Source organism: Hemicordylus capensis, chromosome 1 (assembly GCF_027244095.1).
Source record: "Hemicordylus capensis ecotype Gifberg chromosome 1, rHemCap1.1.pri, whole genome shotgun sequence".
Lineage (NCBI taxonomy): Eukaryota > Metazoa > Chordata > Lepidosauria > Squamata > Cordylidae > Hemicordylus > Hemicordylus capensis.
The window spans coordinates 217,092,805-217,109,499 of NC_069657.1; the positions used below are offsets into that span (position 1 = coordinate 217,092,805).

The 16,695-nt window shown below is 41.9% G+C and overlaps 2 protein-coding genes across 8 annotated transcripts in view; one reads left to right on the plus strand and one right to left on the minus strand.

Annotated features, from left to right (window-relative positions):
- SF3B1 (splicing factor 3b subunit 1) overlaps positions 1-3,686 on the minus strand; it is a 37,844-nt gene extending 34,158 nt beyond the window's left edge. For 2 of the 3 annotated variants that reach the window (XR_008312157.1, XM_053277501.1), the window contains exon 1: positions 3,491-3,686. Coding sequence is in view for 2 of the 3 variants with exons in the window: in XM_053277501.1 (XP_053133476.1) it covers positions 3,491-3,518 (28 nt within the window). In the remaining variant the exon portion in view is untranslated. The remainder of the gene's footprint in view (positions 1-3,490) is intronic. The other variant, XM_053277482.1, reaches the window with a different exon arrangement.
- On the plus strand, positions 3,597-16,641 carry LOC128337028 (uncharacterized). 5 transcript variants are annotated; one of them, XM_053277558.1, is made up of 4 exons: positions 3,597-4,655; positions 5,358-5,823; positions 11,977-12,059; positions 12,903-16,641. In XM_053277558.1, the coding sequence occupies exons 3-4, from the start codon at positions 12,013-12,015 to the stop codon at positions 14,086-14,088; spliced, it is 1,233 nt and encodes a 410-aa protein (XP_053133533.1). In that variant the 5' UTR covers positions 3,597-4,655; positions 5,358-5,823; positions 11,977-12,012; the 3' UTR covers positions 14,089-16,641. The 5 variants fall into 5 exon arrangements, with proteins under 5 accessions (XP_053133533.1, XP_053133504.1, XP_053133495.1 ...); XM_053277529.1 differs by having other exon boundaries at positions 5,358-6,065; positions 11,977-16,641; XM_053277520.1 differs by having other exon boundaries at positions 11,977-16,641.
- Positions 16,642-16,695: the final 54 nt, after the last annotated feature.

Here is a 16,695-nt window from a genome sequence, read left to right on the forward strand (position 1 = left end):
TAGTTCATCTGATGCCATTTCTTCTTGCCTAGTTTCATGATATATTTTCATTTTCTTTTTCTCTAGTAATATCTCATCATTCTCCTATCCCCCACCCAGATTCTGTCTCTTATTCTCAGTTCCTTCCTACAGACAGTCTTGACAACATAGGACCTCCCATGTGCAGCACATCACAGCTTGCTATAGCTACCACTATGAAATGATGATGTAATGTGGCCCCAATATAATGCTTCAAAAAAAAAGGACTGCCTGCTACAAAAGGGAAGTGGTCATTATTTCTTGTTCTACCAACTGCAAGGGAGGATCATAGGAAGCTGCCATATACCGAGTCAGATCATTGGTCCATCTATCTCAGTATTATCAACACAGATTGGCTGCAGCTTCTCCAAGTTTACAGGCCAGAGCCTCTATCAATCCTTATCCTGGAGATGCTAGGGAGGGAACTTGGGACTTTCTGCATGCAGTAGCCCCATCCCTAAGGGGATATCTTACAGTGCTTACATGTAGTCTCCCATTCAAATGCAAACCAGGACAGACCCTGCTTGGCAAAGGGGACAATTCACATTTGCTACCACATACCAGCTCTCCCTAAAAGAAGTAGTGCAGGAATAGAGCAGGATACAATAATTAGTTCGCATCCAAAAAAAAGAGGACACTTTAGCTTTCTAGAAAGCCTTTTCCATGCATATTTTAGAAATGTATTCAAGGACATATTAAAAGGGCTAAGAGGGCAACCAACACTTTTTATAATCTATTGATGACACTACATGATGTTCTTGCTTTGAGATTAGACTCATTTAACATTTTCATATGATCCAAAATTGTTTTCAGGTTCAAACTGAAGTGCTGGTTTTAACTTCTAAAGCATGCTTCCCCAAACTGTGGCCCTCCAGATGTTGCTGAACTACAACTTCCAGCATACCCAGCCACAAAAAATTGTGTCTAGGGATGCTGGGAGTTGTAGTTCAGCAACATCTGGAGGGCTGCAGTTTGGGGAAGCCTGTTCTAAAGTCTTATGAGTTTTGGGACCATGTTTCCTTAAGGACTGCCTATGCCCCTATGAGCACAACAAAGTCCTGAAATTAGCATCACAGGTCTTGTGTTTTGTCCCACTTTTATCTTGGATTCAGTTGGCAGGTAATAGACAAGGCCTTTTCCTTGGTGGCGTCAAAACTGTAGAATGCTGACCTCACGGTGACCCTTCAAGCCCTCACTCTTCCTGTTTTTAAGTTAACTTTCAAACTTATTCTGCATGGCTTTTATATTGATAATCTATAAAATATGTAAGATAAAATATAAATATATAACATATTTTATTAATATAGAAAATATATTATATTTTATATAATATATTATATTGTGATTTTATATTGCCTTGTTTTCCCGCCACTTTTGTTTTTGTGTAGTTTGATTGTATATATGAGTTCATTTTAGTTGTTAGCCACCTGGTGTTTATTTTATACTCTTAAGAATATGTATTTACCATGTTTCAACAAAAATGTTTTAAATATCCCACCTTTCACAATCAAGATGTTAAAAGATCTCTGGATAACATATAGTACTCCAAAATTATGAATGTATGACGATGATGGGGAAGGCTGAAAAACTGGACAGTTTCCTAAGCAAAGCTGTTGTCCCAAGCGCATTTACTTGGAAGTACCATTTTCAAACAGTTGTGTTTGGAATGAAATGCAAAGCAACATCATTATCTGTTTTGGTTTTGTGAAGGGAGAATGCCTCTACATAAAACCCAAACACTGAACCAGAGCAATTATATAAACCTCATTAAACTGGAAAAAGCAAGGGGACATACACACTTTCCACCAATACAGTGGAGTGTAAGTAGTGGAGATTTTCCTGTACCACATTGATCTGTGCTGCATCTACAAGAACACAAAAGTTAAATGTCTAACTTTAAATTTTAAACATCTAACTGATGAGCAGAAAATCAAGCACCTGATTGCAGCTGAACATTATAGGAAACATTGTTGGGCCTTTGGAGCAGCAACTCTGCTCCCAATTCATTTTGATACCCACAGAGTAGACTTTTCAAAACTATTCTTCACTGTATGTTTGCTGGCCTGTTTTTCTCTATAATTTGAAGAAGACTGCAGTAAGGAAATGGGAATCTTTTGTTGGGTTCTATAAAGAGAATCATTTTTTCATCACTGTTAACAGTCCACGGTCTCTAGACAAACATTACTAATTACTCAATTATAGCCACATCACTTCTGGTTTGCCTACAAGTAACAGTTCTTACATTCAGTTCATTATTTAAAGTCTTTGTTGTCATTCATAGTGCAACATTTAATCTGAGAAAACCGCTCTGCCATGTCTCCTGAAAGCCCAGCAACTAGCTAGGTGTCCCAATACTAGTTATGATATAAAGCCAAACAAGAAGCCTAGAAGTGGGTGAAGATGCCCTTTTCTGCACAACAAAATCACTTGAGAGATTCTTCATGTGAGCCAATATACTCATAAAAACACAAACACAACGCATCACAAACCCTACACCAAGTTCATAGAGAACCATCTCCGAGTACAGCCACACATTCATACATTTCCTTGTCTCAGCCCCACACCTCTTTCAGGATCCTTAGGTGAAGGATTGCCCTAACTACCCCAGGCAGGCTCCAGACTAAGTTAGTCATAGCTGAGCCCCACTGAAATAAGCAGTACTTCAGCTAACAGAAACATAAGAAACATAAGAACAGCCCTGCTGGATCAGGCTCAAGGCCCATCTAGTCCAGCAGCCTGTTTCGCACAGCGGCCCACCAATGCGAACTATGTCTCAGTTTTTAATAGTTTAAAGTTGTTAGATTTTGAGTTTTTTAAAATGTGTGAACATTTTCATTTTGTTTTGAGTGGTATACAAACGTGTTAAATAAATTCCAATCGGGCTTAATCAGGACGAGTTTAGTCTGAGCCTTCAAATGTTTTCCTCAAAAGACATAACGGCTGTCGGCAAAAAGGGGAAGCGTGAAGAGAAGACACGTCATCACAAAATAATTATATCATTTTAAAGTGTTCAAAAATGGGCGGGGGTAGCCCAGCAGGGCACGGGGGGGGGGTCAGATGGGGAAGCCCCTCCTGCTGCTGCTGCGCCTGCCTTGGGCCTCCTCAGGCTCCCGCCGGCGGCGCTTCGCTCGCTTCAGCCACTCACGCGCACACGCGCCCGCGAACCAGCAGCGGCTCCTCCTGCGGGAGCCCGACACAACGACGACGGGGGCGGCCACAATGCTCCACAAGACCGGGGTCGTGGGGACCGGCGGGAGAAGGCCACACCGCGACGCCATTACGCGCAGGCCGAGGCCTAGTCCCTCCGCAGGCGGCCGCCAGATGACGGCTTCGCCCTCCCTCCCTCCCTTCCCCGCAGCTCTCCAAGCAGGAACGCGGTCTTTAGAGGAGGAGAAGGAGAAAGGAGCGAGCCGGAGGCGGCAAAGGATAAGGCGGGGCGGGGGGCGCGAAGCAGGCTCTCCCCATTTCCTACCTTCGTGAGTCTTGGCGATCTTCGCCATTTTGTGGAGCTCGAACAAACACAGCGAGCGAGATGGAAGGGGGGAGCCGCGCTGCGCTCTCGCTCCTTCCCTCGACCGCGACGACAACTTCCGCTTTCGTGAGCGGAGGCGGGAGAACAAGGGAGCCGAGCCGCCGCGCGGGAGAAGAGGAGGAAGGATCAATCGACGCAAGCGCAGAGGCGAACCGTGGCGGCCACTGGAAGGGGGGCGGTCCCTGAAGCTATAGAGACAGAAAAGGCTAGACGCAACCCCCACCAGGCCACTGTGTTCTGCTTTATGGAACCTGCAGTTTAGTCTGCGAGAGGGGAAGAAGCCAGTATGGTTTCCATGGGAAAGTGAAGGGAAATGCCCAGCGTGGTGTAGTGGTTAGAGTGCTGGACTAGGACCGGGGAGACCTGAGTTCAAATCCCCATTCAGCCATGAAACTAGCTGGGTGACTCTGGGCCAGTCATATATCTCTCAGCCTAACCTACTTCACAGGGTTGTTGTGAAAAAAAAACTCAAGTATGTAGTACACTGCTCTGGGCTCCTTGGAGGAAGAGCGTGTGGGATATAATAATAATAATAATAATAATAATACATCCCAGGTGCTCAAAGAACTTGCTGTGGTCCCTTCTGAACCACTCGCTGTTATCTTCTGGAAGGTGAGTGAGGTGCCCCAAGGCTGGAGATGGGCTAATGTCCCCATCTTCAAAAAGGGGAGAAAAGAAGATCCAGGAAACTGCAGACCAGTGAGTCTGACTTCGATATTGGAACAGAATATAAAGTGGCCAATCTGTAAGCCACTGATAGAAGCCAGTATGGATTTTTAAAGAAGAAATTCTGGCAGACTTATCCAATCTTTTTGTGTAAAAAAATTAAAAATAAATGAGGTTACTAGTTTAATGGATTGTGGGAATACTGTGGACGTAATTTATCTTGATTTCCACAAAGCATTTAACAAAGATTACCACAATATTTTGATTAGCAAACTGGTCAAATATGGCCCAGATGATAACACCATCAGGTGATCTAGAAAAGGCTGAAAAACTGTACTCCAAGAGTGCTGTAGCTGCTCATCAAACTTAGAGGGAAGTTTTCAGTGCCACAGGGCTCTCTCCTGGGCCCAGTATCATGCTAACTATTTCAGGAGGAGAGGTAAGCACATATTTAAATTTACCTCTTTAGAATCAATGAGCAGGATCTAGACTAGCTAGTAATTACTAAACACTGTTGAAATTACTGTATTTACCTGAATTCAAGAATAGTTTCCCCCCAAGTTTTTTAATGTTACTATGGGGGGGCCAGCTTAAATTTGGGGTCCTCTTCCTTTTGGGTAAATAGTATAACCTATATTTACCTGAATCAAAGACAACTCTGAATTTAAGGCAGCCCCCTTAAAATGTAGAGGTTAAATACAGATTATACCTGTACCTGCCAAAATATTAGGGATGTGCACAAACTGGTTTGGCACCTCCTTCTTAGGGAAGCGCCAAACTGGCTCTGGCACCTGCAGAATGGGAAGAGTTCCCATTCACCTGAATGGGAAAATAGGGATATGTTGGCAGGTATATTATACCTGCAAAGGAACAGGACTCTAAATTTAAGATGACTTCCTGATTTCTAATATCAAATAAATTGGTGGAGAAACCTCGTCTTGGATTCAGCTAAATACAGTATATTTAACCCATATTCTTTAAGGGGGTCGTTTTAAATTCAGGTAAAGAGACAAATTCATCATGACTGACTTAAGTCCGATTAATTTCAGTGTAACTTGGTCTGGATGTTGCCCAATAGAATTTAAAAGTCCTTAATGTTGGTTGGATCAAACATTTTTTATTGTTTTTTATTTTGGCACAGAACTCGCTTGTCCCCCCCCCCCCCCGCCCCTGTGTTTTCACCGCAAGTATTGTCGACCTCTCATCTTTCACCAGCAGGGGGCCCAGTCTCCAGCATACTCGTCACTGCAGGCCTAGAAAGAAACCTACTTATTCGGCCGCATGCTGCTTTTCATTTCTTCCTCCCCTTCCCATTCAGCCCTTGACTGGATGGTTCTCTTGTCATCCAAGGAGCAGCAGCGAATCGGCTTGCAGAGCACTTTGGGCAAGAGCAGACAGAGGGGAGTGGATGGACTCTGCCTTTGGATGGGGGCAGAGTGGCAGAGTGAGCAGAGGAAATGGACGGTTGCGGGGAATGCTGTCGCCACCTTTGCCACGAGGAAGAGGGTCTCTTCTTTCTTCTTCCAGGATCAAGTGCCTCTCGCTGAGTTTTCAGTGGCGCCTAGTAAAGACCACCTGGGCGCTCCTTTCTTCCATCGTCTTTTAACGTAAGGGTTTGGGGGGTGCATCTTTCTGCCTCTTAAAAGTGGGGCGTGCGTGCAGAATGATGGGAGACGGAGGAGGCCTATCTCAGTAGCCGCTAGAAAGTCGAGGGCTGCAAAGTACATAGTGCGCCCGAATTTGTAGGGCGGGAAAAAGGCCTGTGGCTGGACATCAGGCGTATGCCTCCTAAATCCATGCCTGTAGGACGTTGATGGGTGAAGAGAGCACCAAGGCGGTCGTGAGCTGGGTAAGGTGGAGGATGAAGAAGTATGCTAGATGTACTGTTGGGTGATTTGTGGGTTTAACGTCAGAATAAGGATGCCTGAAAAACTGGGGTGGACCTGCGATGGTGAATCATTCCAGCAGCCACTTTTCCACGAGCGGTTCTTTGAATGCCTGTGGACTCCTAAAGTTCGCTCCTGAAGTGTTTTTTGTTTGTTTAGGTGAATGCAGCCTGATACCTGCTTCTGAGTTAGAAAAACTTGTGTCTGGGTTGTACCACTTCAGTCTTCAGGTGGAGCTTGCAGTACTAAATGCTACTCCATATGGAAAGTTCACTACATATTAAAAATTAAATGTTAGAGTTGACTTCTAGCTGTGGCTTTTACCTGATATGCGCTGTTATGCTTGTTCTGTCTGATAATTTGTTATGCGTGGGCTTCTCCCCCTCTAATGAGGAAGAATTCAATCATGTGATCCCCCTCCTACAGTCTGAAGTGGTAGAATCCAGGGACAGGTTTACTACTTTGGTGAGTATTAGGCTCATCCCAGTGCATGGGATGGATGAAACAAGTGGCAAAGATAAGAACATCCGTTCCAGTCACGAGTAATAGAAAATATCTTTCATGGTACTGTATGTGCAAGCTCTCTCTCCTTCTGTGACATTACATTATCTGTCTTTTCGGGGGCTGTTGTTTTGGACCCAGACTGGATATGGTCAATGGACTAATACAGTATATCCACTATTATGTTCTCATAAGAACTAAGTTGCCGGGCCCGCACGCTCAGGTTTTCAAGGTGGGGAAGTAAATACAAGAAGACTGTAGTTCTAAAATCTAGATTTATGATTTGTATTGATTCTTCTGCTCCAAATTATTTTAAATGTAGGCAATGGATAATTTCCATAGAAGTGTAAATATGCCTAAGACCTGCTGCAGTAAATTTATTTTAAATGAGATTTAAGTGTTTGATATGTTTCTTTTAAAGAGAGTTTCATACTTTTTTCTAGATCATGTCCCAGTTGAGTATTAAACCTTTAAAATACATTACATTTCTCTAAATTGGTGCTGTATTAATATCTACCATGGTTTAGAGTTACTTGCTTATTTAAATTTTATATATAAAATCCATAGCATGGATTTTATGAATGTTTTTTATTATTTTACAGATACACCAATGTGCATCATGTTTTATAGCATAGGCATTAAAAAATAGGTTCTGCCCCAAGGAGTTGCCTGTCACAAGTCTGATAGTGGAGAAAAACAATGAGCTTCTCTAGACACTTGATTTTAGGTTGGGAATTTGTTTTTTAGACTTTATTTGATGCCTTTGGAGAGAAAAGGCTACATTTTCTACTTGTTCTGTAGTGCTGAGATAGCATTATGTAGGGTTTAATGTCAGAACAAAAGTATGCATGAAAGAGAGGAATTTAAATTGTCAGGAGGTGTGAGTGTGTATTCTTAGAAAGACTCAGGCCATGAAGAGAAGTAAAGATAAAGTGTGCCATCAAGTCGATTTCGACTCCTGGCGCCTACAGAGCCCTGTGGTTTTCTTTAGTAGAATACAGGAGGGGTTTACCATTGTGTCCTCCCGCTCAGTGTGAGATGATGCCTTTCAGCATCTTCCTATATTGCTGCTGCCTGATAAAATGTTTCCCATAGTTTGGGAAACATACAGAACCAGCGGGTATTCGCACCGGCAACCTTCTGCTTGTTAGTCAAGCATTTCTCCACTGCGCCACTTAAGTTGGTCTATGAAGAGAAGTAATGTCCCCAAAACAGTCTCTGTCACTTCAGGCTAGAGCAAAGGTGCAGTTCTGTAGGTGAAAACAGTTTGCTAGTCAGCTCAGTAATCCACTCCCAATTTGTATGGTGATTTAAAACTAAAAATTAGAAAAAGGGGATACATTAGGCAACTCTGAATCTCTCTTCCACGAAACTCCCGCAAGTTTGGAAAGAAGAAAGAGAGAAGTCTGCATACAGCTAGTGGCATAATATAGTCATAATATAGTTGGTAACAAAGAACAAGAACTTATTTTATACCAACATCCTTTGGTAAGTCTGTGTATATGTGCTGAACTGGCAATTATATGAGAGCAAGTGATTACCTTGGGTACACTGGAGGTTCTTATGAACCCATATAGGGATCTTTGGGGTTTGAACAAATTATAGCACACTTAATAATGAAGGTCTCCAAAGAAGATTAAATGGATGAGTTTTGCAGAATGTTGTCTGCAGTGTAAACATTAGGTGAATGTAATCTACTAGATGTAGCCTATTTTGGAAGTATTATTAAATTGGAGGATGTTAGACTATAGGAAGATTGTCTAACACCTATGAGAACAAGAATTACACTTGGTAAACTTGTTTCCTGTTGCAGAATTTGTGAACAAAATTTCTAATAAACTTATGGGGTGAATGCAGGAAATAGCCTCTTATCTTTTGAAATAAGAATAAGCACCTTAGGGTTTCTCATTTTATTGCTGGTCAATGACCGAAATAAATATATCTATCTATCATTTATGTTTATTATAAAAAGAAAACATGTAAACAGTTTAGGAATTAAGTTTATAGTGTTCTTTACTGGACTTAAGGTATGCAGGGAAGGTAGTGGTTATGTAGTACATTCCTATATGAATAATATCCACTTCTTTTTTAAAACAACAACAACCCTTTATCGCTCATTTTTTATACAGTACCACCTTTCACTAAAATAATCTCAAGGCAGCTTACAAAACATTTAAAACAATATACAACTATAGAAATAAGACAATATAATATTAAATTGGAATATAAAAATACAAATCTAATTAAGTTTTTAAAAAACATGCACAATATAAGCATAAATTATAAAGCAGAAGCAACAAAAACAGCAGTCACATAAAAGCCTGGGTAAAAGACCAAGACTTCACTTGCTTTCTAAAAACTGTGATGGAGACTGAGAAGTGGATGCCCACCGGGAGAGCATTCAAAAGCCTGGGGGCAATAACTGAGAAGGCCCTGTCCCCCATACACGGCAGCCAAGCCTCCCTCATTGTTGGCACATGGAGCAAAGCCTTCTCTGATGACCTCATCAAGTGGGCAACAACCCTTGGGAGCAGACGGTCCATCAGGTATCCAGGGCCCAAACCATTAAGGGCTTTAAAGGTCAAAACCAGCACCTTGACTCAGAGGTGCACTTAGGTAACTTTGGAGCCTGGACCTAAAGGTCTTTGGAGGGCCCCCCTTCCCTGAAAATTAAACATAATCATGCTCAGCTGGGCAACCACACCACCCGGGACAGGCTAAAGAGGATTTGGGGGCCCCCAGGGGCTGTGGAGGCCCTGGACTTCGGCCCAGAAGTCCAGAGGTAAGAGTGCTTCTGCCTTGAATCGGACCTGGAAACAAATTGGCAGCCAATGTAGGTCTTTCAAAATGGGTGTAATATGATCCCAGCGGGCAACTCTGGATAAAATCCTAGCTGCCGCATTTTGCCTTAGCTACAGTTTCCAAATATTCTTCAAGGGCAGCCCCATGTAGAATGCATTACAGTAATCCAGCCATGGTGTGGCTAAGGTGTGCTTAACAGTGTCCAGATCTGCCTTTTCAAGAAAAGGATGCAGCTGGCACACTAGCTGAAGCCCCTGGCATGCCCTCACCTGCGCTTCCAAAAGCAGAGCTGGGTCGAGCAATATCCCCAAGCTGCGCACTAGTGGTGTGCATGAACCAGTTCGAAGGCCATTCAAAAGGCCTCCGAACTGGTTCGCACAGGCGCTGACTCGACGGTTTGACGCCGGGGTGTGCGTGTCTCTCTAAGTGTGGGGGAGGGTGCACTTACCCCTCCCACCACTTCCCCCGCCGGCACTCCATTTTTAGGAAACTTCTTCGGGCGGCAGCACTTCCCTGCCACACCTTCCCCGGTTCCTGGCTGGAAGCAGCAACCGCGCTTGTGCCACACACGCCACACACATCATGCATGTGACATACGTGTGTCCATGCAGCAGGCGCACGCACGGTCACTGCTTTCAGCCAGGAACGAGGGAAGGGGCGGCAGGGAGGTACACTGCCTCCCCAAGAAGTTTCCTAAAAACGGAGCACCGGGGGTGAAAAGCAGCGGGAGGGATAAGTGCACCCTCCCCTGCCCTTAAAGGAAGACTCCCTCCCCTGGTGTTGAACCGCATTGTGGCAGTTCCGTGCACACCACTACTGTGCACCTGCTCTTTCAAGGAGAGTGCAACCCCATCCAGAACCAGTTGAATCCCCTCATCCTGATTGGCTCTCCTACTGACCAACAGCACCTTCGTCTTGCCTGGATTCAGTCTCAGTTTATTAGCCCACATCCAACCCATCACTGCCTTCAGCCCCCAATTCAGGACATTCACTGCCTCTCTAGGGTCAGGTGACAAGAAGAGATAGAGCTGAGTGTCATCTGCATATTGCTGACAACTCAGCCCAAGTTCCCAGATGACCTCTCTCAGCAGTTTCATGTGAACAGCATGGAGGACAAAACCGAACCCTGCGGGACCTCACAGACCAATGCCCAAGGAGCTGAGCAGTAGTCCCCCAGCACCACCTTCTGGACCCTCCTCCCAAGAAAGAACCAACACCACTCTAAAGCAATACCTACAATCCCCATACTTGAGAGGCAGTCCAGAAGGATACCATGGTCAGTGGTATCAAATGCCACTGAGAGAACCAACAGGGTTCTCCACCTGTCAAGTTCCCTGCATAGGTCATCCAGAGCAACCCAGACAGTTTCAGTCCCTTGTCCACGACTTTTAAAAGTATAGCTTCCACTGTTGTAGAGTAGGGATGTGCACGAACTGAGGTTTGTGCACAGGTCCAGTGCCATGGGGAGGAGAGAGGCGAGTGGGATATTTAAAAATGAGACCTGTCCTCAGCCGCCGCATGCAGCTTCCTGCTGCGACGGCACTGCCTCCAAGAACCTGCACATGGCACTGGAACCCACACATAGCGTCCACCAAACTTCATCCAGACTGGTTTGGCGCCAAACCTGTGTGTGGACCTCAGTTCGTGCACATCCCTGTTGTAGAGATGCGAGGCATGTTGATAACAATCTATCTCACTTTTTTGCAACAGAGATCGTTCTTATTCTTGCCTTTATCAATGAGGAAACTGAGGTGAGTGACTTGTAATTCAGTAGGGACTGGCTGAATGATCAACAAACAACACGTGATCAACAAACAGTGCTTAGTTTGGATTGAGAACACGATTTGAAGCCTGTCAAAACTGCACTCTCCTTAGCTCTTTGCCTTCAGCGCAGACTCATGATCTTCACATCTTGGTTTGTTTAAACCATATTTTTGAGGCTTGTGCAAAGTTGGGAACTGTGGTTTGTGAAGTAGAATTAAATCATAGTTTCTGGCTTTGCACGATCCACAGAGATGTGGTCTAAACAAACCAGGGTGCCTGTATGAGCAGGGAAGGGAAGGAGGAAGTGTACAATCTTGGCAAACTTCGGGCCACATTCCCAGTCCAAACAAACCATAATTTGTTGATCATGTGAACTCACTCTGGGCCTGTGGCTGGATGGAATCTACATAACATTTTTGGTGGTGAAAAAGATAGCTTTTTGCACAATGGTCTGCTACTGGTTTGACTTTTCATTTAAAAATCACAGCCTCATGTTATTCCCTTATGTTTTTAATCACAAGTGGTTAGATTTCAGAGCATATTTGCCTTTCTTTTTGATGTACAGATATTGTGGTTAGGAATTGATTGATTGATTGATTGTTAAAATTTATACACACACACACACACACACACACACACTGGCTCAGGACCTGAGTGACTGTTGCTTCAGGAAAATTAATCAAGTAACAGTCTATTAATTACTCTATTGGTTCATTGTTCACTCATTGAGCAGTTTAAAAAAATTGGGGTTTTTTTTAGCTTGAAAAAGGCTTAACTTTTTAAGTAACAAGTTTGTTTTGTTTTCAGGGACAATTGCCATTGAAGTGCTGAAAAAACAAGACTATGATGGCACCCAAGCCAATTGGAAAGTGGGAAAAGTATGGTAAAAGGTACTGTAGAGATTGGGAGAAAGAGGCTGGCTTAAAAGAATGGATTCGAAGTGTACCCGGAGATGACACAAAAGCAGCATGCAGATATTGCATATGTGAAATTAGAGCTCACCACAGTGATCTTGTTGCACACAGTAAAACCAAGAAGCACAAGAGACATTTTGCTTTGCTTTCTTCACCTAATGTGGAAAGACACCCCTATGACTTTGATACACGGCATTCTTTGCAAGCTGAAAAACAAGTTTCCTTTGAAGCTGAGCAAGGCTCATTTGATGAATTGAAGCATACAAAAATGGATGAATCTGTCAATGTGTGCGCTTTGAAACTGGCAGCACACATAGCTTGCCACATGAGTATTTTTACTGTTGATCATCTTGGATGTATTGTTGGTGGAATAGCAGAGAAGGACATAAGTCTTCATAGGACAAAGTGCTCAACACTTATTAGAGATATCATTGGTCCTACTGTGCATAAGGAGCTTCTCAGGGATATTGGCAATGGATTCTACTCATTGATTATTGATGAAAGTTCAGATGTGTCTACACAAAAGCAACTTTGTTTGATGGTGAGATACTTCAGCAACAGGCTGAAATGCATAGTATCCTCCTTTGCAGGGATAATTACTTTGACAGCAAGTGATTCCGATCTAATCACGGAAGCTCTATTATCATTCCTAAATGAAAATAAACTTAACATAAAGAAGTGTGTTGGGATTGCTGCTGATGGCCTCAGTGCAAGCATATGCGGCCATAAGAATTCTCTGCTTAAAAGGTTTTATGAACTTAATCCTTGTGGTATTTTTATAAAGTGCATCTGTTTCTCTCTCCATCTCTGCTTATCAAGGGCCATTGACGTGCTTCCATTGAACTTAGAATATATGATTTCGCAGACCTATTTGTGGTTTTCTAGAAGCACCTTTCACCAGAAAAGATACTCAGAATTGTATGCGGCTATCAACGTTGGGGAAAATGCACTGAAAATGCTGCAGGTTACGGACACACGGTGGCTGTCCATTAGCCCTTGTATTAACAGAGTACTAAGCCAGTATGATGTTCTGAGGCTGCATTTTCAGTCTGTAAAAGACAATGAAAAGGACTACAGTGCAGATCTGCTCTGTCAAATGTATTCTGATCCAGTTAACAGACTTTATCTTGTTTTCCTGCAGCCGCTTGTCCAGGAAGCAAATAGGATCAGTAAGTTATTTTTGTTGGAAACCGTTAATCCTGTTAAACTTATTACTGAGCTAGTGATGTTATACCAGACTCTGTTACTGAGAATCATAAAACCTTGTGTCTTTCCAACATGGATGTCTGTAATGAACTATGACTTGCGAAGCAAGCGAAATTACCTGCCCCTCTTGGAGGTGAATCTTGGGCAAATGTTCCTGTCAGAATTGGCAAATGCCAAACTTTCTTCCCAAAGTGCTGAGGTCATCCAGTCCAAGTGTCGGGATTGTATCCTTGAGCTTGTAAACCAAATAAAGCTTCGTCTGCCCCCAAATGTACATCATCTTGAATCACTCAGTGCTCTTAATCCTTCAGTTGTTCTAAGTCCTCTAAGACCTGCATTCTCAACTCTCTCATTCTTGTCCTTATATAGAGGAGATCACTTGAAATTAGAACAGCAGTGGAGAAATCTAGATTCGGTTTTCTGGACAAACACAGAAGATGGCCAGATAGAACAATTCTGGGTAGAAGTTGCAAAACACACAGATGAAGTGGGTGATAAAGATTTTGTTGAGCTAGGATTATTTGCCCTTGCTCTTTTCACCTTGCCTTTCAGCAGTGCAGCTGTGGAGTGTACAGTGTCGCAAATGAATATGATAAAACACAAGTTAAAGAACAGACTGCAAGATAGCCTGCTTGAAAATATCCTAAGGATCAGAGCTTATATGCACAGAAATAAAATTTGCTGCAATCAGTTCCAACCATCTAAAGAGATGATTTCTTTGTTCAATAGTGAATTTTATGCTGTTGCTAATAACAAGGATGCAGCAGAAGACTATGATGATTATGAGGATATCTTTTGAAAACAATGTAAGTGAAGAGGCTTTTGCCAAAAAAAAAAAAATACAAGGGCTGTGTAAAAGGTTGAGTAACTTTCTGTAGTTGTAAAATTTACTGGCTGACATCCAGACTTAACCCCACATTGATGCACCAGGATTTTCCATCATATGGAGGTTGGGGTTGCAGTTGTCGACTGACCCTCTGTTCTGCCCTCTGCAGTCATCTGTGCCTCCTGAAGCTATGTCCTTGAGGATAAAACATAGTTTTAGGAGGCACAGGGTCACTGCAGAGAGAAGGAAAGATTGCTGAATATCATGACCCACCCCCTCACACAATGGAAAATACAGTGTTTGTCCATATCATCGGCCTCTTTTCTGATATTTTCTCATGACCTAATTCTGCTGTCTGCATTTTAACTTGGCAGAGTGCTGCTTTTTTGTCAGATGTTCCTTCCGTGAATAAAAGTAGAGTTGTGCACATGTAAAGGTTCCTTCCTTGAGCACAACTCTCCTATTCCTGGAAGAACAGAATAGCAATGCAGGAGCACTCCACTGAAAGTTAGAATCCAACCTAGTGTCTGTTACACTGGTTTTTCACTTAGGTACTTTTAAATGAAACATGCTGTTTATTGCTAAGCAGGTAATATTACTTTCACGTTTTTAATCAGTGTCACTTTCTGTATGGTACTGTAGGCTTTCGAGTACGCATATTTCATATTTTCTCTTTGATCATATTAAATTTGCTCTGCATTCTTAAAAGTAGTACCGAATTATAGCATTCCACCTTTCAACAGTATTTAACTTGTGCATATTTACATGTTTTGATAAAAGGTTCTGGGTTCTTAAAAGAGCTGTTTAGGTTCACTTAAAGCATTTGTGCCAGCACAATGGAAACCCCGCTCCTAAAATAGCTAACCTCTCAATTCCATATCACAACCTGCTTTTGAAGTGTTCTCACTTTCATAAGTATTTGGGCTTTGGAGAGAAAGCTGGAAGTGTTGTGTTAGAAAAACAAACCCGAAGATCCCTTGGGGATCTTTCATTGGTGGTTTGGGTTCTGGCCAATATTTTGAAGAAACCTTTGGAATATCTGTAGTTGAGAATTACAGCAGTAGGAATGTGGTTCTGTGATGAGAAATAAATTCTAATTAAGCACATTAAACATAATGTTTACTTAACTTATCTCTCTTTTAATGAGCGGGACATTTCCATACAAACTTTCATAAGCAAAGCTGAAAATCATAAGGCTCTAACAGTAAATCTGTGTGATTGTACTAGATAATTTCATTTGCCCTCATGGTGTTATTCCTAACATAATATCATTCCCAAACAAATACTTTAACATAACAAATAGATGTGACTGAAAAGGTGACACACAATTATAAGAGGATTTGAAAAGAAGGGATCAGCTGGCATTCTGGAATAAAGGTTTTTTGGTTCTGTAACTTGTTTACTTAGCTTTTCTCTCACTGGCCAAAAGCCAGGCTACTTAATCAAGAATAAGCACCACTGAAATCAATGGGACTAGTTGTTATATCTAAGTCTCATTAATTTCAGTGAGATTTAGTCACTACTAATTTAGTTGGGATTGATATTTAAGAAAGGTTGTCAAGATGCTGATTTAAGGCTGTTGTCTTGAGCAAGTGTAAGTATAAGTGTAAGTATAAGAAAGTTCTGCTGAACTCAGGATTTTTGAATAAACATATTTATCAACTGGCTGCAAATGGCAACAGAAAAAGGTATAACAGGAAATTACTAAGCTTAAAATGCAATTTTTTCAAGAGGCTTTTGTAAAAATATAACCTTTTCTCACATTTTCATGTTTAGTAAAGTGTGTTAGCATTTATTTCTGGATGTATATCCATCTCTTAACACACATAAATCTTAGCACAACTTGAACAGTGACTCAGTGGCCTAATGCATGTAACTGAGTTTATTCTTCTGTGCATTATGCAACTTGTAAACTAGAGTTGAGGAATTTAGGCTGCAATCTTTAAACTGTATGATGAGAAGTCCTGGAGAAGCTCAAATTAACTTTGATCCAACATTCTTGAGATTATTTTAGATAAAGCATTTTGAGAACTGCAGTCTACTGATATCAAGTATGTATAAGATTCAGCTTTACATCCTCATCCAAAAACATATTTACTTCAAAGTCCCCTTGATTTCTATAATACTCACTTTTAAGCAAGTGTGGTTGGGATTTCAGCCTTGGTGTGGCAACCTCTTCCTCCCTCTCTCAAGCCTTTATTAAACAGAAATACCTCCATAATTTTTTACTTTTACATTTAAAAGGGGGGAAAAACACCCTGAAAACTGCAATTACCTTTAAAAGATAATGATCAAGTACATACTTACAAAAGTAATAGGTTTTGAAAAATGAATGTATATACATCAGCATTATGGTTTTATGAATAACTTTTAATCAACTCATTCTTATTAAGCAATACGCAATTGTAAAAATTGGCTTTCTAAAACCAGAAAGGGATCTAACTATATTATTTATAGTTTTGAACCAATACATATGTTTTTAATGTATGTGCTACCTTATTTTTATAATAAACTTTTATATTGCGATGTAGTCTCTTATGTTATTTACGATTAAGAGGAAAAAACAACGCTTGAGGATGC

Excerpts from the sequence above, each read along its gene's own strand:
- LOC128337028 (XM_053277529.1), top strand. The coding sequence starts at position 12,013 with ATGATGGCACCCAAGCCAATTGGAAAGTGGGAAAAGTATGGTAAAAGG.